Source organism: Pygocentrus nattereri, chromosome 11, assembly GCF_015220715.1.
Source record: "Pygocentrus nattereri isolate fPygNat1 chromosome 11, fPygNat1.pri, whole genome shotgun sequence".
Lineage (NCBI taxonomy): Eukaryota > Metazoa > Chordata > Actinopteri > Characiformes > Serrasalmidae > Pygocentrus > Pygocentrus nattereri.
This window is the reverse complement of record NC_051221.1, coordinates 6,855,113-6,876,727: the sequence shown is the minus strand read 5'-3', so window position 1 is coordinate 6,876,727 and position 21,615 is coordinate 6,855,113. Positions and strand designations below refer to the sequence as shown.

The 21,615-nt window shown below is 41.8% G+C and overlaps 1 protein-coding gene across 3 annotated transcripts in view; it reads right to left on the bottom strand.

Moving 5' to 3' along the window:
• ppp3cb (protein phosphatase 3, catalytic subunit, beta isozyme) overlaps positions 1 to 21,615 on the bottom strand; it is a 125,474-nt gene that overhangs the window by 15,877 nt on the left and 87,982 nt on the right. For all 3 annotated transcript variants that reach the window (XM_037542643.1, XM_037542641.1, XM_037542642.1), the window contains exons 5-8: positions 20,268 to 20,413; positions 18,733 to 18,872; positions 5,008 to 5,085; positions 439 to 533 (exon numbers count right to left, since the gene is read on the bottom strand). In XM_037542643.1, the coding sequence (XP_037398540.1) occupies positions 439 to 533; positions 5,008 to 5,085; positions 18,733 to 18,872; positions 20,268 to 20,413 (459 nt within the window). The remainder of the gene's footprint in view (positions 1 to 438; positions 534 to 5,007; positions 5,086 to 18,732; positions 18,873 to 20,267; positions 20,414 to 21,615) is intronic.

The following is a 21,615-nucleotide window of genomic DNA, read 5'->3' as shown; positions in this document are numbered from 1 at the left end:
TTCAGAAAAAGGATTTCTTGCTGCACCACTCTGCTGAACAAACACTGCCACACTGCTCGTGTCATACAGAGGCTGCACGTGTGAAACCAGTCTTACTACATTGGTGCCAGAGTGCATGTTTGTGGGTGCATATGATTGTGTGTTTGCTATCATTGTTATTCTATCATACTTTTCGTTTGGTTTTATCCTTCAAACCGTTGTAAAATGCCAACTGTCCCACATTTGTGACAAGCACAAGATGAATGGACCGTCTAAACGTACTTAAAAAAATAATAAAAATTCTAAATTAAATTCATTTACATCAATATCTCCAACACAGTAACTTTATAGAAGATTCTTATAAGCATTCTTATACTCTTTCAATACAAGTTAGTGTACAGTAATTTTGATCTATTTATACTGGTACTTTTCACACCATGTAAAGAGCAGGATTCTGACCTTTGTTATTATAAACGTCCAGGTAATTGGGAGCAGAGAAGATGGTGATGAGGGAGGGGAAGCCTGTCGTCTGACTCTTTCTGTACATGCGGTAACTGCAGAGAGGAAAAGTGCGAGACTGAGTTTAGAGAAGAGGAGTGTTAAACTCATGTGGGTCCCAGAGGACAATCTTACTCTTACTGCTCTTCGATGGCTCAGGACAGTTAATGGTGAGTTTCCTAAAACTGCTTAGGAGAAACAGGAGAAACAGAAGAGATGAGTGTTTAGTTTCAGATAAATACCCGTGTTATTATCTCAGCAAATCCGAGCAGTATGTGACTTTATTGAGGTCTCTACTTAAACTCAAAACTCCTTTTCTCAGGAAGCAGATCTGAGCAGCAGGCCTACAGGACTACAATCTCTAAGAGAAACTCAGCAAACTTATTTGACTTTCCTGCCAGGGGGAACAATCATTCATTCTGCTTGAGCCCAAGACCAACAGCACCTAAACCAGTTCTGAATCCATAGTGTTTTTGTTGCTAAAGGGAATATGGAATTTTAGGAATGCCATGCCCCATAAAAGTGCCTAAAACCATGTAAAGAACATACACACACACACACACACACACACACACACACACACACACACACACACACACACACACACACAAAAAGCAATAATTATTGATCTCTTCACACTCAAATCAAACTATGTGCCTTACAATTCAAAGTTTTCTCCTACAAATTCCAAACTTCCTCAGCTTAAAAGCTGTTTTAGGCTAAGTCTATTTTATATATTTAGCCTTAATTATTTCTATTCTATTTTAGTTACTTCTTCCATATTTTGTAATTGTATAGCGCATCACAGAAAAAAGGTACTGTACTGTCACTGGGGTAGTACCCCTCTTGTCACTGGGGTGGGCGCTCAAGGATACATTTACTCAGGGAACATAATTGTACCCTAATTCATTGAAATGATATTTTCTAAGATGTACTGACTCCGTCTCGTCTCCAGGCTTTTACTTTATTGTGCTGATTTAAAATATTCGGTTATGAAAAGGCACAAATACAAACTTTTCACCTGGGAAAACTTATTTAAGGTGCAGAATTGGACCTTAAAACCACTGCTGTATCTTTTAGGGAACATTGACATAGTTTGAACCTTGAGGACTGAACAATGCACCTGCGCAGAACCTTGATGTCTAACAGTGAAGCTAATAGATGGCTACCTCAACTACTGATTGCCTCCAATAGATGCACACATGGCTGGTCATGTGTTCCCTGACCTGTATGTGTTTACAACAGAGTGTCAATTGTTCTAAGCATATGCACAAATGGCTAACGGCTGGAACAAATTCAGGAGAAAACCTAAAGCTGGATAAATTCAGGCCAAAATCCATTAAAGGAAACCGGCTGTCAGAAGCCTGAATGTGAAATCTTAACACAGCCACACTATGACCTGAGAAATGCAGTCCATGCTCCTGCGGGTGTGTGTCAGAGGTGAGAGGACAGGTAGAACTATAATTGAGCAGTATGAGTATTGTACTGGGACCTTGGTGCCAGGCCTGATCTCTTGAGGCCAAAAAAGTAGCTATTTCTGCTTTTTAATCTACTCTTCTCCTTAAATGACATGATATCTCAAAGCTGTGGTCACATTCTTTATCACACGTAAGGAACATGAGCTAAACCATCTGCAAATTTATAGATTTTCATTCTGTTCGTGGGAAAAAAACAGGAATATAGTCACATGCAAAAATTTGGGTACTCCCGTTCAAATGATGTTTTTTGTTGATTTTCTACACAAAAATACACCAAATACATCAGCCATAACATTAAAACCAACTCAACACACAATAACACACCACCACGTCAGTGCTGAGAAGGATATACCACTTAAATAATAATACCTGCTCTATGGGGGTCCTGGCCATTAAAGAACAGGGTAAAAGGGGGATAAGAAAGTATGCAGGGAAACAGGTGAGCTACACTCTGTAACTGTAGAATGACAAAGTACTCCTATATGGTAAAGTGGAGCTGATAAAATGGACAGAGTGTAGAAACGAGGTGTGTTATGTTGTGGCAGGTGAGTGTAAGCTCACGCATCCTCTACAGAGGAGACACTTCTTTAATGCATTTTAATGCACAATTACCATTTATTTTATTATATTTGCAGAATTTTCCATATTGAGGAAAAATGTTAGGACACATTTTACATTTTATTTTTTTCCATCACGTTACACTGTAAATAAAAATAAAGTCTGCAGTTCAATTTACAGACAATGCCATATTAGCCTTGTAGAGCATCTTAACATTTCCCTCAGAAAATCAACAAAACATGTCATCTGAGCAGAGAAATTCAAACTTTTGCATACATCTGTACTTATTATAACAACAACAACAACAACAACAACAACAATAATAATAATATTTTATATTGCACTTTTTATGCCTGTGGCAAATATATGGTAACTAATTGCTGCACAGACTCAAACTATTTAACCACAGGCATTGATTTACCTGCATTCCCCATTCTCTGTATCTTACACTGACGGTAAAACCTTATTCTTTGCCCTAATGCTCGTGTTATTATTTGCTATCCGGTGTCGACCACAGGAGGATAGGTTGCCTCTTCTGAGCCTTTGTTGTTTCCAAGGTTTCCTCCTCTTGCGCTCAAGGGGGTTTTCTTGGGGGATCAGACCTGTTTGTTCTGTTGTTTTTCTGTTGTCACACGTACTATACATAAAAAGTTTTGACTAATTGCTTAAAGCTTTGTCTTCACCCACAGCAAAGGGCAAGGGTACTCCTACAGCTTCCCGTCATGAACACAGGCCTAGTTTAACATGATTTCAAAAGTCATTCTGGGGGGTTTTTGGTGGTACTGGGGAACACGGGAGATTTAGCTGAGTCATCCTCCCCCCAATAAAAAAAAAAAAAGATCAAACTGATATCATTTCCTATTAATATCAAGCCTAATCTCCTCAACTAGCTGACTCTTTCAGTGACAAACAAGCATAAAAGCCTTAAACTGCTCCATTTACTGTTCACTGTAAGATGCTGTAGCGCTGTGTAATAGTAACACTGTAAGACTGACACTGCAGTGATGCAGGGTTTAAGGCAAGGGACCCTGTAGTGGGTCTAATACAGTGTGTTGCAAGTATGTGCAACATAGGCAGTTTGGTGCCCACAGTAATCAGGACAAAATTAATTCCCCCTTATTTTACAAAATTTCTTCTATTAGATGTAAACAGTCATTCAGAGCGGTTGGACATGAAATGCTCTTTTATAGAGAAACATACTAAGTTGGAAAACTCCACATTGGTGGAAATCAGACTAAAGCAATGAATGGCTCTACAAAGCTACCTCAGAGAAAATGACCAGACAAAATGATTGTGAATACACTGCCTGATATTTGGCTGCGTTCACATTACCAGGTTGAAGTGGCCCAAATCAGATTTGTGCTGTGTGGACAAGCAAACCTGATCTTTTCAAATCCTCTTTCATACGTGGTCCTAGATCAGATGCGTGGCCGATTCGTGGCCACGTGACCTTAATGTGACGCTCAGATCAGAATTCATGTGCTTTTTTTCCACTGACCGTGCGCCATCATTCAGCGTTACCATGGCAACAGCGCCAAACAGAACTTAAAGCCTGTAAACGGTGGAAAAGCAGCTCGTCTCACCTTTTTCTCCTTCGTCTCGCTCTAATAATGAAGCTGAGAGCTGATCAGAGTTAATGATCTTCTCAGCGAAGCTCGTTCTGCTCGTTAGTTTGTGCTGATGATGCAGTGATTCAGTCACGTGACGTTACTGAGGAGGACGAGCTCATGAGGGTCAGTTCAAGACTCCAGTTCGTTCACATTAATAACAGATTTGAGTCACTTACCTAAACAGGTCTGCCCCATCATGTAAGAGAGATCCGATTTGAGTAAAAATCAGACTCGAGCACTGAAGCTTATAATGTGAACGGAGCCTTTGAGACAATGTTGTTTTATATTTTGATGAGATTTTGGCCTAAAACTTACTTTAATATTTATAGAGAGCAAAGTGTTGGGTGTTCTGCGGACCAACTAAAACATTTTCTTTACACATTCATCACTGTTTTACCATCAACACTACACATAAAATCTTGTTCTGATAGTAAATAAAATGCCTGTATTAGCATTGTAGACAATGTGACCCCTGGTTCCTTCCACCACCATCTGATGAAATCTGATGCAGCAAGTTTCTCTATAGTAAACAGTTTCATATCAAAACACTGAATGACTTTGTTTAAAAAGCCTCTACTGAATTATGCTGAATTTGACCTTTTAATTGATCAATATTCATTTTTTTCAAGCACATTTTTATGAGAAGTATGAAATATTCACTTACTTTTTTCTATGAAAAATATACTGGAATCTAAAACCTTATATGCCAAGATAAATGAACACATCCCTACAAGTATGGTGCCTTGAAGCTTTAGTCAGCATCATTATGCTGTCAGTCAGTGTCATTATGTCTTAAAATGCAGGGCAAATGCTGCAGAACAAACATACAAAATGTGATGTTAGTTAAATTCAATATATTCTGGATTATTAAAGAACAGCCTTACCCTGCGTCCTGGGCCTCGTGAGCTCGGATGACTGAGAGAAGGTTATTAGTCTGTAGGAACTCACACACGGCAGGATAGCTGAACGAGAGAGAAAGAGGGAGAGAAAGAGAGAGAGTTTGAATATTCCAGACACAACCTGACCACAGAGTATGGAAGATTTTCTAGAGTGTGTCAAACGGTCACTGAAATCGCCTTTAAGAGATTCATTCTGAGGGTCAAATGTAAGCACGCTCTGTCTACTCAGATAACACTTGATCACAGTTGCGTCCTGCTTGTAAACTCTCTCACAGCCACAAGGTGGAGCTGCTAGGTGTCCATATTCAAATATATCATAAACAATTCATCTCCAAATGAAACCAGTGATCAGTAACATCCGATACAAGCACACAGTAAAAGGTGTGAATGGGGTTTCTGCTGGATAGGAATCTGATTCTAACAGTCTTGGCATGACAGCACTAAACTACAGCTTCCTTATGGCTGCTGCATAAATGTCAGAAACCATGTGACTAGCAAAGGCCCTGTGTATACCACCCGGCCCTAAATACATCTGACTTTCCTGGTGAAAGAGAGCTTATTTCAAATCAAGGGCCTGAAAGGAATCAAATGTATCGCCAATTCTGAAGAGAATCCTGCATTCAGGTCTTGAGTGAGTGTGATCCAGTTCCATTGCTGTGACAACCTCACTTCTATACAGCGAAATGATATGCAAAGGCAAATATTATATGCAAAAAAAAATGATATGCAAAGTAGCATTAAGCAGCACTTCTCTCATGTCTAAGGAAAAACTCATCAAAACAAACCTGCAGTGAGAACGGCAGCAGCAGCAAATGAGTTAAAATCATTAGATTATGGTTAAATAACAGCAATAAGCCATGAGAGGCTGTGGGTTACTGCGATTTTATCACGGGGAAGGGCATAAAACTCACTTTTGCATGATAAACCCACAGTAATGCACTGCCTTGAGTGGCTTATTGCTTTTATAAAACAGCGACAAACATAAAATATATTAAAATCCACAATGTTTAAGATAATCAGCATACAAGTATTACACCAAGAAATGTGGTTCCTTTAGAGTACGGTATTGTTGCTAAGCAACCATGTACCGCTGAACGAGGAGGAGAACGTTGGGCCGCCCGTCGCTGTGAACTGCAGCTATTTCATGATTTTTAAAACCTCTTTTTGTATAACAGTGAACATGTGATAACACAGCACTGCTTAATGTAAATACCTTCAGTTTATAAGAACCTTTTAGCCACCAAATCACCACCGCGAGTCTTCTGCCAGTCTGAGGGCGCCACTTTCCTCACGCTGGGGCTGAATCTCAGACGCCTCCCTGCTCCCTACATAGTGCACTAACTTAACCTACATAACTTATATACAGACTCCTGCACCCCAACAACGCAGGATACTGCTATTTGGGATTCGTCCACATTCATACTCGACAAGCAGGCACTGTCTGACCGCAGAAGCTAGAATTTCTCAACTCAGTGTTACACAGCAGACTATTTATCTCGGGAGGGTGGAGCTTTTCGGGATTCAGCCTCGGTTTGACGACTTCTGACTGAAACACGGACATTTAAAGTGTATAAGACATTCAGGTGACTTTCTTTAGACTTTTATATTGCCTGTGATATTAATGTTGTGGTTATTAAGCATGTTTGCTATCCTTTAGCCTGTTGGCTAGCTGACCAGCCTCGTTCTAGCAAAAAAAAAAAAAAAATTCAATTTAAACAGAACTGGGTTCTTGCTTCATCAGTATTGATGTAGTACTGATGTATGGTGGATTTTACAACTGCTTGGCCCAGCCAATCCGATTTTAGGAGCCATCCGGTTTATAAGCTTAACAACATTTTAGAACATTAATGTCAGCTCCTTAGCTCAGCTACTGAAAGCTTGATAAAGTAGTCAGATTTGATTTTTCCTTTGTGCTACTGTTCCCTTTTCACCTTAGTCTGTTAGCACAACTATTACGGACGCTACCAGGAGGTCTGAGCTGAAAGTCTGACGAATATAGCAACGGTACCTGAGGGAGGCAGTCAATTACACCTGTTCCCACCTTGTGCAGGACACAATAAGCAAAATGGACACTGTGTGAATGAAGTGAGTACAAAGAAAAGTGCCTGAAGCTCAAGGTTCGATGTTTTCTCTAAAGAGGCTAGTCTGTGAAAAATCACTTCTCCTTACTGTGCGGGAATCTGTCTACGTCCCTCGACCAGCCTGAGCTCATTTCCCTACAGCACTGTAAGAAAGACAGCCGCTTTCTGAACACGCTCCAACAGTTAAGACCACCTTAAGGGTACGGTGGGAAGGATGTTCAGTCAGGAACCATGGAATCATTACAGGAGAGACATCAACAAACAACAATAAGCAAGTATTTATTTCGGAACAATCTCTAACACCTAGAGCAGTGATCAGCGTGTCTGTACTGGATGTTAAGAACCGCAGAATGTGGTTAAAATGTATTTAAACAAACATTCAGTTTCTATATGTATGCACTGCTGTGTCTGATCCACTCATACCAGCACAACACACACTAACACACCACCACCACGTCAGTGTTACGGCAGTGCTGAGAATGATCCACTACCCAAATAGTACCTGCTCTGTGAGGGTCCATGGGGGTCCTGACCACTGAAGAACAGGGTAACAGAGTATCAGAGAAACAGATGGACTACAGTCTGTAACTGTAGAACTACAGAGACCAGCTATACAGTAAGTGGAGCTGATAAAGTGGACAGTGAAACAAGGAGGTGGTCGTAATGTTGTGCCTGATTGATGTATATAAATCACTTCTTACGTCTTTATTAAACCACAAAGAACAACATCATAGCACGAGAGTCAGCGAGCGTCGCTCACCGTGATGTATTCCAGACGACTGGTATGGCCGATCACGCTCACACACACATCTTCGTCTAGTTTGTTCGCTCTCATTGATTTTGGCAGATTTCATAAGATGAGAGAGAAAGCAGAGTGAGCATGCAAGCTAGCGTTAGCGCCTCGGGCTCCCTCTCGCGCTCTCTCTCTCCTCTGATTCACTGCGGCTTGAGACGGATCACTTTCTCCACATCCATCCCTCTACGTTCCCCCATTCTCCCTCGTTCCATCTTTACTGCTCTTACTTACTTACTTGTTTGTTTATTTTCCTCTCCTCTCTCTATGTCCCTCTTTCACTCTCCCTCTCTCACTCCACGTCTTTCTCTCTGTCTCTATCTCTCAGTCAATTCAATTCAATAAGCTTTATTGGTGCGGCCATATTTAGTTACAGTATTGCCAAAGCTTCGTCAAAAAGGAAGAGGAAAAATGAACATTTAGAACATTCAACCCTCGGTCTCTCTGTCCCTCTCTCTCTCTTTCAGTCTCTCTCTCAGTCTCTATCACGTTCTCTGTTTCTCTATTACTCTCAGTCTCTCTGTTCCTCTCTCTCTCTTTCAGTCTCTCAGTCTCTATCACGTTCTCTGTTTCTCTATTACTCTCAGTCTCTCTGTCCCTCTCTCTCTCTTTCAGTCTCTCAGTCTCTATCACGTTCTCTGTTTCTCTATTACTCTCAGTCTCTCTGTTCCTCTCTCTCTCTTTCAGTCTCTATCACGTTCTCTGTTTCTCTATTACTCTCAGTCTCTCTGTCTCTCTCTCTCTTTCAGTCTCTCAGTCTCTATCATGTTCTCTGTTTCTCTATTACTCTCAGTCTCTCTGTCCCTCTCTCTCTCTTTCAGTCTCTCAGTCTCTATCACGTTCTCTGTTTCTCTATTACTCTCAGTCTCTCTGTCCCTCTCTCTCTCTTTCAGTCTCTCTCTTTAAGTCTCTATCACGTTCTCTGTTTCTATATTACTCTCAGTCTCTCTGTCCCTCTCTCTCTCTTTCAGTCTCTCTCTCAGTCTCTATCACGTTCTCTGTTTCTCTATTACTCTCAGTCTCTCTGTCCCTCTCTCTCTCTTTCAGTCTCTCAGTCTCTATCACGTTCTCTGTTTCTCTATTACTCTCAGTCTCTCTGTTCCTCTCTCTCTCTTTCAGTCTCTATCACGTTCTCTGTTTCTCTATTACTCTCAGTCTCTCTGTCTCTCTCTCTCTTTCAGTCTCTCAGTCTCTATCATGTTCTCTGTTTCTCTATTACTCTCAGTCTCTCTGTCCCTCTCTCTCTCTTTCAGTCTCTCAGTCTCTATCACGTTCTCTGTTTCTCTATTACTCTCAGTCTCTCTATCCCTCTCTCTCTCTTTCAGTCTCTCTCTCAGTCTCTATCACGTTCTCTGTTTCTCTATTACTCTCAGTCTCTCTGTCTCTCTCTCTCTCTCTTTCAGTCTCTCAGTCTCTATCATGTTCTCTGTTTCTCTATTACTCTCAGTCTCTCTGTCCCTCTCTCTCTCTTTCAGTCTCTCTCTCGGTCTCTATCATGTTCTCTGTTTCTCTATTACTCTCAGTCTCTCTGTCTCTCTCTCTCTTTCAGTCTCTCAGTCTCTATCATGTTCTCTGTTTCTCTATTACTCTCAGTCTCTCTGTCCCTCTCTCTCTCTTTCAGTCTCTCAGTCTCTATCACGTTCTCTGTTTCTCTATTACTCTCAGTCTCTCTGTCCCTCTCTCTCTCTTTCAGTCTCTCTCTTTAAGTCTCTATCACGTTCTCTGTTTCTCTATTACTCTCAGTCTCTCTGTCCCTCTCTCTCTCTTTCAGTCTCTCTCTCAGTCTCTATCACGTTCTCTGTTTCTCTATTACTCTCAGTCTCTCTGTCCCTCTCTCTCTCTTTCAGTCTCTCAGTCTCTATCACGTTCTCTGTTTCTCTATTACTCTCAGTCTCTCTGTTCCTCTCTCTCTCTTTCAGTCTCTATCACGTTCTCTGTTTCTCTATTACTCTCAGTCTCTCTGTCTCTCTCTCTCTTTCAGTCTCTCAGTCTCTATCATGTTCTCTGTTTCTCTATTACTCTCAGTCTCTCTGTCCCTCTCTCTCTCTTTCAGTCTCTCAGTCTCTATCACGTTCTCTGTTTCTCTATTACTCTCAGTCTCTCTATCCCTCTCTCTCTCTTTCAGTCTCTCTCTCAGTCTCTATCACGTTCTCTGTTTCTCTATTACTCTCAGTCTCTCTGTCTCTCTCTCTCTCTCTTTCAGTCTCTCAGTCTCTATCATGTTCTCTGTTTCTCTATTACTCTCAGTCTCTCTGTCCCTCTCTCTCTCTTTCAGTCTCTCTCTCGGTCTCTATCATGTTCTCTGTTTCTCTATTACTCTCAGTCTCTCTGTCCCTCTCTCTCTCTTTCAGTCTCTCAGTCTCTATCATGTTCTCTGTTTCTCTATTACTCTCAGTCTCTCTGTTCCTCTCTCTCTCTTTCAGTCTCTCAGTCTCTATCACGTTCTCTGTTCCTCTATTACTCTCAGTCTCTCTATCCCTCTCTCTCTCTTTCAGTCTCTCAGTCTCTATCACGTTCTCTGTTTCTCTATTACTCTCAGTCTATCCCTCTCTCTCTCTTTCAGTCTCTCAGTCTCTATCACGTTCTCTGTTTCTCTATTACTCTCAGTCTCTCTATCCCTCTCTCTCTTTCAGTCTCTCAGTCTCTATCACGTTCTCTGTTTCTCTATTACTCTCAGTCTCTCTATCCCTCTCTCTCTCTTTCAGTCTCTCAGTCTCTATCACGTTCTCTGTTCCTCTATTACTCTCAGTCTCTCTATCCCTCTCTCTCTCTTTCAGTCTCTCTCTCAGTCTCTATCACGTTCTCTGTTTCTCTATTACTCTGTCTCTCTATCCCTCTCTCTCTCTTTCAGTCTCTCAGTCTCTATCACGTTCTCTGTTTCTCTATTACTCTCAGTCTCTCTATCCCTCTCTCTCTTTCAGTCTCTCAGTCTCTGTCACGTTCTCTGTTTCTCTATTACTCTGTCTCTCTATCCCTCTCTCTCTCTTTCAGTCTCTCAGTCTCCATCATGTTCTCTGTTTCTCTATTACTCTCAGTCTCTCTATCCCTCTCTCTCTCTTTCAGTCTCTATCACGTTCTCTGTTTCTCTATTACTCTCAGTCTCTCTATCCCTCTCTCTCTCTTTCAGTCTCTCAGTCTCTATCACGTTCTCTGTTTCTCTATTACTCTCAGTCTCTCTATCCCTCTCTCTCTTTCAGTCTCTCAGTCTCTATCACGTTCTCTGTTTCTCTATTACTCTAAGTCTCTCTGTCCCTCTCTCTCTCTTTCAGTCTCTCAGTCTCTATCACGTTCTCTGTTCCTCTATTACTTTCAGTCTCTCTGTCCCTCTCTCTCTCTTTCAGTCCCTCTCTCAGTCTCTATCACGTTCTCTGTTTCTCTATTACTCTCAGTCTCTCTGTTCCTCTCTCTCTCTTTCAGTCTCTCTCTCAGTCTCTATCACGTTCTCTGTTTCTCTATTACTCTCAGTCTCTCTGTTCCTCTCTCTCTCTTTCAGTCTCTCTCTCAGTCTCTATCACGTTCTCTGTTTCTCTATTACTCTCAGTCTCTCTGTTCCTCTCTCTCTCTTTCAGTCTCTCAGTCTCTATCACGTTCTCTGTTTCTCTATTACTCTCAGTCTCTCTGTCCCTCTCTCTCTCTTTCAGTCTCTCAGTCTCTATCACGTTCTCTGTTTCTCTATTACTCTCAGTCTCTCTGTTCCTCTCTCTCTTTCAGTCTCTCTCTCAGTCTCTATCATGTTCTCTGTTTCTCTATTACTCTCAGTCTCTCTGTTCCTCTCTCTCTCTTTCAGTCTCTCTCTCAGTCTCTATCATGTTCTCTGTTTCTCTATTACCCTCAGTCTCTCTGTCCCTCTCTCTCTCTTTCAGTCTCTCTCTCAGTCTCTATCACGTTCTCTGTTTCTCTATTACTCTCAATCTCTCTGTTCCTCTCTCTCTCTTTCAGTCTCTCAGTCTCTATCACGTTCTCTGTTTCTCTATTACTCTCAGTCTCTCTGTCCCTCTCTCTCTCTTTCAGTCTCTCAGTCTCTATCACGTTCTCTGTTTCTCTATTACTCTCAGTCTCTCTGTTCCTCTCTCTCTCTTTCAGTCTCTATCACGTTCTCTGTTTCTCTATTACTCTCAGTCTCTCTGTCTCTCTCTCTCTTTCAGTCTCTCAGTCTCTATCATGTTCTCTGTTTCTCTATTACTCTCAGTCTCTCTGTCCCTCTCTCTCTCTTTCAGTCTCTCAGTCTCTATCACGTTCTCTGTTTCTCTATTACTCTGTCTCTCTATCCCTCTCTCTCTCTTTCAGTCTCTCTCTCAGTCTCTATCACGTTCTCTGTTTCTCTATTACTCTCAGTCTCTCTGTCTCTCTCTCTCTCTTTCAGTCTCTCAGTCTCTATCATGTTCTCTGTTTCTCTATTACTCTCAGTCTCTCTGTCCCTCTCTCTCTCTTTCAGTCTCTCTCTCGGTCTCTATCATGTTCTCTGTTTCTCTATTACTCTCAGTCTCTCTGTCCCTCTCTCTCTCTTTCAGTCTCTCAGTCTCTATCATGTTCTCTGTTTCTCTATTACTCTCAGTCTCTCTGTCCCTCTCTCTCTCTTTCAGTCTCTCAGTCTCTATCACGTTCTCTGTTCCTCTATTACTCTCAGTCTCTCTATCCCTCTCTCTCTCTTTCAGTCTCTCAGTCTCTATCACGTTCTCTGTTTCTCTATTACTCTCAGTCTCTCTATCCCTCTCTCTCTCTTTCAGTCTCTCAGTCTCTATCACGTTCTCTGTTTCTCTATTACTCTCAGTCTCTCTATCCCTCTCTCTCTTTCAGTCTCTCAGTCTCTATCACGTTCTCTGTTTCTCTATTACTCTCAGTCTCTCTATCCCTCTCTCTCTCTTTCAGTCTCTCAGTCTCTATCACGTTCTCTGTTTCTCTATTACTCTCAGTCTCTCTATCCCTCTCTCTCTTTCAGTCTCTCAGTCTCTGTCACGTTCTCTGTTTCTCTATTACTCTGTCTCTCTATCCCTCTCTCTCTCTTTCAGTCTCTCAGTCTCCATCATGTTCTCTGTTTCTCTATTACTCTCAGTCTCTCTATCCCTCTCTCTCTCTTTCAGTCTCTATCACGTTCTCTGTTTCTCTATTACTCTCAGTCTCTCTATCCCTCTCTCTCTCTTTCAGTCTCTCAGTCTCTATCACGTTCTCTGTTTCTCTATTACTCTCAGTCTCTCTATCCCTCTCTCTCTTTCAGTCTCTCAGTCTCTATCACGTTCTCTGTTTCTCTATTACTCTAAGTCTCTCTGTCCCTCTCTCTCTCTTTCAGTCTCTCAGTCTCTATCACGTTCTCTGTTCCTCTATTACTTTCAGTCTCTCTGTCCCTCTCTCTCTCTTTCAGTCCCTCTCTCAGTCTCTATCACGTTCTCTCTTTCTCTATTACTCTGTCTCTCTATCCCTCTCTGTTTCAGTCTCTCAGTCTCTCTATCACTCTCTCTGTCTTTCTATCACTCTCTCTGTCTCGATCATGCTCTTTGTTTCTCTATTACTTTCTCAGTCTCACTATCCCTCTCTGTGTTTCAGTCTCTCTCTATCCCTCTCTCTCTTTCAGTCTCTCTCTCTCAATCTCTCTATCCCTCTCTCTCTTTCAGTCTCTCTCTGTCTCTATCACATTCTCTGTTTCTCCATTACTCTCTGTTTCTCTATCCCTCTTTCTCTCTTTCAGTCTCTCTCAGCCTTTATCACGTTCTGTTTCTCTATTACTCTGTTTCTCTATCCCTCTCTCTCTCTTTCAGTCTCTCTCTCAGCCTTTATCACATTCTCTGTTTCTCTATCCCTCTCTCTCTCTTTCAGTCTCTCTCACAGCCTTTATCACATTCTCTGTTTCTCTATCCCTCTCTCTCTCTCTTTCAGTCTCTCAGTCTCTATCATGTTCTCTGTTTCTCTATTACTCTCAGTCTCTCTATCCCTCTCTCTCTTTCAGTCTCTCAGTCTCTATCATGTTCTCTGTTTCTCTATTACTCTCAGTCTCTCTATCCCTCTCTCTCTCTTTCAGTCTCTCAGTCTCTATCAGGTTCTCTGTTTCTCTATTACTCTCTCAGTCTCTCTATCCCTCTCTCTCTCTTTCAGTCTCTCAGTCTCCATCATGTTCTCTGTTTCTCTATTACTCTCAGTCTCTCTATCCCTCTCTCTCTCTTTCAGTCTCTATCACGTTCTCTGTTTCTCTATTACTCTCAGTCTCTCTATCCCTCTCTCTCTCTTTCAGTCTCTCAGTCTCTATCACGTTCTCTGTTTCTCTATTACTCTCAGTCTCTCTATCCCTCTCTCTCTTTCAGTCTCTCAGTCTCTATCACGTTCTCTGTTTCTCTATTACTCTAAGTCTCTCTGTCCCTCTCTCTCTCTTTCAGTCTCTCAGTCTCTATCACGTTCTCTGTTCCTCTATTACTTTCAGTCTCTCTGTCCCTCTCTCTCTCTTTCAGTCCCTCTCTCAGTCTCTATCACGTTCTCTCTTTCTCTATTACTCTGTCTCTCTATCCCTCTCTGTTTCAGTCTCTCAGTCTCTCTATCACTCTCTCTGTCTTTCTATCACTCTCTCTGTCTCGATCATGCTCTTTGTTTCTCTATTACTTTCTCAGTCTCACTATCCCTCTCTGTGTTTCAGTCTCTCTCTATCCCTCTCTCTCTTTCAGTCTCTCTCTCTCAATCTCTCTATCCCTCTCTCTCTTTCAGTCTCTCTCTGTCTCTATCACATTCTCTGTTTCTCCATTACTCTCTGTTTCTCTATCCCTCTTTCTCTCTTTCAGTCTCTCTCAGCCTTTATCACGTTCTGTTTCTCTATTACTCTGTTTCTCTATCCCTCTCTCTCTCTTTCAGTCTCTCTCTCAGCCTTTATCACATTCTCTGTTTCTCTATCCCTCTCTCTCTCTTTCAGTCTCTCTCACAGCCTTTATCACATTCTCTGTTTCTCTATCCCTCTCTCTCTCTCTTTCAGTCTCTCAGTCTCTATCATGTTCTCTGTTTCTCTATTACTCTCAGTCTCTCTATCCCTCTCTCTCTCTTTCAGTCTCTCAGTCTCTATCAGGTTCTCTGTTTCTCTATTACTCTCTCAGTCTCTCTATCCCTCTCTCTCGTTCAGTCTCTCAGTCTCTCTATCCCTCTCTTTCAGTCTCTCTGTCTCTATCACATTCTCTCTGTTTCTTTATGACTCTCTCTCTCTCTATAGCTCTCTTTCTTTCAGTCTCTCTCACTTTCTGTCTCTGTCTCTCTATCATTCTCTCAGACTCTCTCTCTCAATCTCTCTATCCCTCTCTCTCTTTCAGTCTCTGTCTGTCATGTTCTCTGTTTCTCTATCACTCTCTTTCAGTCTCTCTCTCTTTCTCTTTCTCAGTCTCTCTACCACTCTCTGTGTTTCTCTATTACTCTCCCTAAGTCTCTCTCTCTCTCTCTCGCTCTCTGTCTCTCTCTCTCTCTCTCTCTCTCTCTCTCTCTCACAGTCTCTCTATCACTCTCATTCTCAGCAGATCTGGCAGTAGTAGTCAGTTGTCATAGTAACAGCAGATCGCTGAGTCCTGAGGGATCGTGGGAATTCGGAGGATTTTTTTTGTTTTTTTTGCTGAGGCTGGCCACTGTTTGGGCTGCTTTACAATTCCAATTACCAACGCTGCCTCATTTTCACGCTGCACCTAATCACTCAGCGTGCACAGCTCTCCTTACGCACTCTATTCACCAGCTGAATTTTCATGAAACAATGGCGAGAGGGATTGGGGCCAGGTTCCCTTCGGAAAACTCACACGTCAAGCTTTTAATTCCAGAAACAATGGCTGCTGACATTAACAAAAATACATTATAAGACTCTAAACGGTTCTTTCTGTTGCTTCTAGCTGTAATCTATGCAGTCAAAAAGCCCTTTCTTTTGGCTCACAGTTGCGTAAGAAGGTTGTACCTTTTAAAAGGTTTCATCTTAAAGAATAATTGAGCACACGTAACAAAAATGGCTCTGCTTTTCTTCATCTCCCTCTTTCGCAAGTATGCAGAACAACACGCTGACTGCCAACTATCTCTCAACACTCATTGTGATACAAATATCACAGATTGAAATATCACGATGTACTGCAACTGGGTTATACTGCTTAATGTATCTGCTGTCTGCCCAAGATGGTGCAGTACACATCCAGAATAAGCAGTGTAGCGGCTAATCAGGACCTTTTCTCAAAGAAATGCCACTGAGCAGGACATAAAGTTATGGTCTCGTGAAGTGTTTGTGGATCCATTTTCCAGTGAGAGCATCCATATACATTTACGGCATTTGGCTGACACTCTTATCCAGAGCGACTTACAGTTTGATCATTTTTACACAAGTAGGTGAAGGTGGTGTTAGGAGTCTTGCCCAAGGACTCTTATTGGTATAGTGTAGGGTGTTTACCCAGGTGGGGGATTGAACCCCAGTCTACAGCGTAGAAGGCAGAGGTGTTAACCACTACACTGCACCATATATATCCCAAAAGCAGGTTGGTTTTATATGGTTTCTCCCAAACGTTCTCCTTATGCTCAAGTCAACTTTACACAAGAAAAACACATTAATGAAGATTATTGCTTAATGCAAACAAAACTACGGTCAGAAAAATGTTGCTCCACATCGCTCCCCAATAACAACATCCACTCGTGTCTCAGACTTTCCTCATGAGGTTTCAGCTGGATCTGCCAAAGATCCCGATCAGTGATGTACATCATATCATTCAGAACTGCTGCTGTTGTGCAGTGGCAGTGCTCTTGAGCAGCGTGCTCCTAGAATTATGCACAAAGTTCACTCTTGTCACATTTTACACAAGCAAAAGCTTAAAACTCAATCATAAAAACATGAAAACGTCTTGCATTGGCGTCAAGGCGTCATCACAGAAGCCAGTACATCACTGGGGAAAACATCAATGGGAAACAGCCGTCAGAGCAGAACATTGTGCAGTTCTTAGTTTTACTGAATGAAACACATCACATGAGTGCTTTTTGTACCTTATTCTAGTGCCAACACATTCAAGAGAAGTGGCAAAATCTGCCTTTCTAGCTTGCGTGAATGTTGTTAGTGCGAAAGTATGATAAAGTATGATAAAGTATGATAAAATGATAATAAAGCAGACCTTTTCTCTGGTGCTTTTGTTTTAGCCGTGCAGTTTTCAGTGCTTGTAAAGAAAACACGTCACTGGACTGTATTCTGTGCATGACTGAGAGGGAAGGAGCTGTTGGCTTTTTTTAAATCATAGCCTACACTCTTAAAAAAAAGAGTTCTTCATGGTTCTTTAAAAAGATGGCTCTTCAGTGAAGTTTTGACAGCCATTCTATATAAATCCATGAACACTCAATGACCCACTTGCATGCTTAAATGGTTCGTTGCATAATGAAACGGTTCTTGAGACTGATTAAGAATGTGTTGTACATGCTTCTTTATAGCACCAAAAAGGGTTCTGCTATAGAACCCTTTCCAAAACAGTGCATTGTAGAACCATATACAACACATTCTCCCATTTCACCATTAAAAAAAGATCATTTTTAAGCGTATTTAAGTTTTAAGAGGGGAAATTGAACCTAAGGAGCTTGTGAAATGCCTGTAGATACGTTATTCTCAAGTAGAGTCACTGCTTACCAAAACTCTGGTGGATATTGTTACCAGACCTTCAACCACACCTTCCTGTGTGATTAGGCCATTGGCACCATGTGTACACAATGTGTAGGAAACATCAACCTGGGTGCAGAAGTTACAGAGGAACCTTTGCAAGATTATACGCAGCTTTTGTAGGTGCTGCCATCTACAGGTGTTAAGTAGGTACTTCATCCACCTTAACTGAACTGTGTATTGATGCATGAGTATGGATGAAGTTGAAGTTTTCATGGACTCCTAGCTACTAATACTACTGCTATTAATATTAGTAGTATAACTTTGTAGGTAGTTTGACCAGAGGATGGGTCCCCCCCTTGTGAGCCTTGGTTCCTCCCAAGGTTTCCTTGCCACTGTCGCCCCTGGCTTGCTCACCTGGGGTTTTACATTTCATGTAAAACTTTGTCTTAACTTAATTTTGTCTTAATTGGAATTCTGTGAAGCTGCTTTGTTACAACATCAGTTGTAAAAGCGGTACAAATAAATTTGATTTGATTTGATGAGGCTTGTAATATCGTGAGCAGTGAACCACTGTCCAATCATGTCCCCTAGCCACCTTCCACCTCTCCATAACCTGTTTCAGCATGGACGGTATTAACAGAAAGAGAGAAGAGAAAAGCTGTTCTCTTCATGTCCATGTCTTAGTCAGGTTGTGTATATGCTGTATTTTGTTCTACCTTTCCTTAAACTGTTTATGATACACTTTTTGGGTTGTTTTTGTACAAGTTTGAAACACTTTTTGACTGGAAACTATAGAAGTGTCTGGTAACCCTGAGCACACAAAGTGACACCACAGTGAAACCTGCTTAAACCAGAGAAGATATGCTCGTGTTTCAGATAAGGACCTTGCGATGTATGTTTGCTATTGTAGTTACTGCAAAAGTTTGGTAGTTCTTGCTATGGGCTTGATAAATTGTGCTTTCACTAGTTAAGATGTTTTGCACTTTATCAGTTTAGCTACAACCACGTTAAAAAAAAATTATGCTGCTGCAAAATGTTGAGGCCAGACAATTATTACAGCTAATAGATGAACAAAACATTGAAACAAACACAATTACAAAAAACGAATTTTAAACATGGTGCATTACTGTGCACTTAAGGTGCACTGGCATTTAAAGTGTCCAAATTTGGCCATGGTGATTACAAAATAAGTAGTTATAGCATCAGCACAGCTCTATCACCCATAGACTAAGACACAAAGTCTCAAATGCAAACACTCAGGTGTGCATTACCTGTAGAAGTAGGAACAGCCGCGGACTGTGTTGTGGCTGAAGTACTCCTGTGACTTCTCATTGCCAAAGTCCTCTAACGGATCTGACCACAATAGGTCACACATGGGCCCGAAAGCAGGAGGCTCCTTAAACCGGTCCAACTGGAGAAGACAGAGGGAGAAAGAGAGACCAGGTATTTAAGCCTTAATACTGTCCATTAGGGGCAGGAAACTTCTTAGAGGTATGTCTTGTTTCACTGTCTAACAGGGTTAGGCCTGGGTAGAGTTGCCTAAGGCCAGACTCAAATTACTGTTAATTGCAAAGACGTAATGAAAATAGAAATACTTTTCAAAAAACAAAGAAAAAAAATAGAATTACAAAAGAAGCAGTTCAAAAATTACACATACAGAACTGAAGCAGAACGTCTTAGTACATTCAGCCTCTATCAGGGCAGAAATTGACGTTCATTTGTCTCTATTCTTCTTTTGGCCATAGTAAATGTAAGTATCTTCGACCAACCTTTGAATAGGGGTTCACACTAGTTTTGTGCTTTATGTCACACTGTATACAATGCAGCCTTTCTTGTTGATGAAGACTGGAACCTGAACTCTAGGTCCAGATTTGAAGACTTCCTGCCTATAGTTTTTATTTTTATCAGAAAAGTTTTTTTTCTGTAAAATACAAAACTGTATCAAGGGATCCAAAAGTCTCAGACCACCAAGTCTTCATCACATATAATATTATTATTATTAGTGCCGTACGATTTGTGCAGAATTCTTCATTTTACTCGTCATAACTTTTCATTGTTTAATTTTTTTTCATATTCTGTTCTTTCTTTTCAGGTTTAAATGAAACAAACCCAGATTCTCAGTGGGGTTCTGAACCCCACTGTATGTGGATTGCTCTACCAAACTGATTCAATGTCAGAGTTAAAAACACATGTAGGACCTTTAAATCACTACTGAGTCGGGGTCACGCACACAAATCCCCTTTGCATGACTGAGTAAGTGGTGGCCACATATTAATTTTATTAGGAAGGGATGCTACCAGCAGGCGTCTGTACTTACGAATGTTTTAAATGTTTAATGCTTTTAGTAACACTTTACTTGAACTCTATTACATAACACTGACATAACCACACCATAAACATGTCATGGCACACTGTGCACATTAATATAACAGAGCAACGTTACATGTTATGGTACCGGTCATTTTCACCATGGATGTCATACTGTTTGACGTCAAAACGACTAACTACAATACACATGTGACATAAGCTGTCATGATATTACGCATTATGGCATCACGACAATTACCGGCAATGGTAACATGCCACTCTTATATCACTGAACTAAATCTGTCATAACGTGTTTATATTGTTTTGTCAGTGTTATGCAGCAGAGTGTGTGAACAGTGCTTGCACTCCTTCTTTTGAGTGCACCACTCCTAAATTCCCAACGGCCTGGAGGTTAATGTGGGAAATATTTAAACAAATTGACTGCGCAGAATAACAGATTTAATTCATTCATGTTTTAATGAGCAGTGTGTGTGCGCACCTTCTTGATGTCGTCTAACGTGTGTATCTCAGGCGAGAGGCCGCCGTGCACGCAGAGAAACTGCTGATTCATCAGAGCAGCCAGAGGCAGGCAGTCGAACGCATCCATACATGCATCATACACCTGCTCAGAGTATTTTATTTTACCTTATAGTGAGAGAGAGAGAGAGAGAGGGGGAGCAGGGAAGAGGAGGGGGTAGTAAGAGAGAGAAAAGGAGGAAAAAAGAGTGGGGGAGGGACAGAAAAAATAAAGGAAAAGAGTTTTAGTACATGCAAATGCTGTGAAACGTTCAGAGGCTTTATTACTTTCTTCAGTCTGATTAGTACACAGCGATCCTGCATGCATTTACACTTTCACAGAACACTGAGATACAGAGAGAGATTGTGTGTGTGTGTGTGTGTGTGTGTGTGTGTATGAGAGACAATCTGTACTGTGTCAACTTTGCCATCCCAGATCTTCCCCATCTGTTCAGTCACACCACTGCATCACTCAGCAACACAGCTCTACACCACTCAGCTCTCTATTCATCTCTGTCTCTCTGCTCTACATTTATATATCTGTGTTTTTTTGCTTATGCAAGCACAGTGGAGCTTACAGACAAACAAAGACACTGGTGCACTGGTCACTTGGACCACCAAACCAATGAATAAGACTTGAGAATTTGTGGCCAGAATGACAGAACACCACCTACATGGCATGTATAGGGCTGATGGGCCCACATGGTCCCCTCACCTTGGCATTTCAGGCTGAGCCCAGCCGGGTTAGGTGGGCTGCCTGGCCGCAAGGCGTTTGGCAAGGAACACTACCCCCAGGCCTGGCTCCAGGGGTAGGTCCCAGTATCCCTCTCCCGGGCAGTGTCATGGAGGACCTTTGGTCCGAGTTAGTCTGCGTCTCCACACCCGTTCACCTCGGGAGAACCTACAAGGAGCATACTGCTCCAGATGATCAAGCTCTAAAGATGCCTAGACCCCTTGCCACAGCAAGGCCCTGATCCAGGAAGGGCCACACTCTACTAAACAGGGTGAGGACCTCGGTCAACTGGGAGGAGCTCAAAGTAGAGCTGCTAGTGCTCCACATTCAGAGGAGCCATCAAAAATGGTCTGAACACACTGGAGACATTATATATCCAAGTTGGCCTGGGAACGGCTCGGGGTCTCCCGGAATGAGCTGGAGGAAGTTGCAGGGGACAAGGTTGTCTGGGATTCTCTGCTCTCCCAACTGCTTCCGTCTCTGGACTAAGTAGTTAAAGATGATGATGATGATGATGACAGAACATCACTGTCGGAACAAAACCTTCCTTCTCCAAAACGAGATGCTCCATCTGATGAGGTTAATGCCCCTGAAAGCT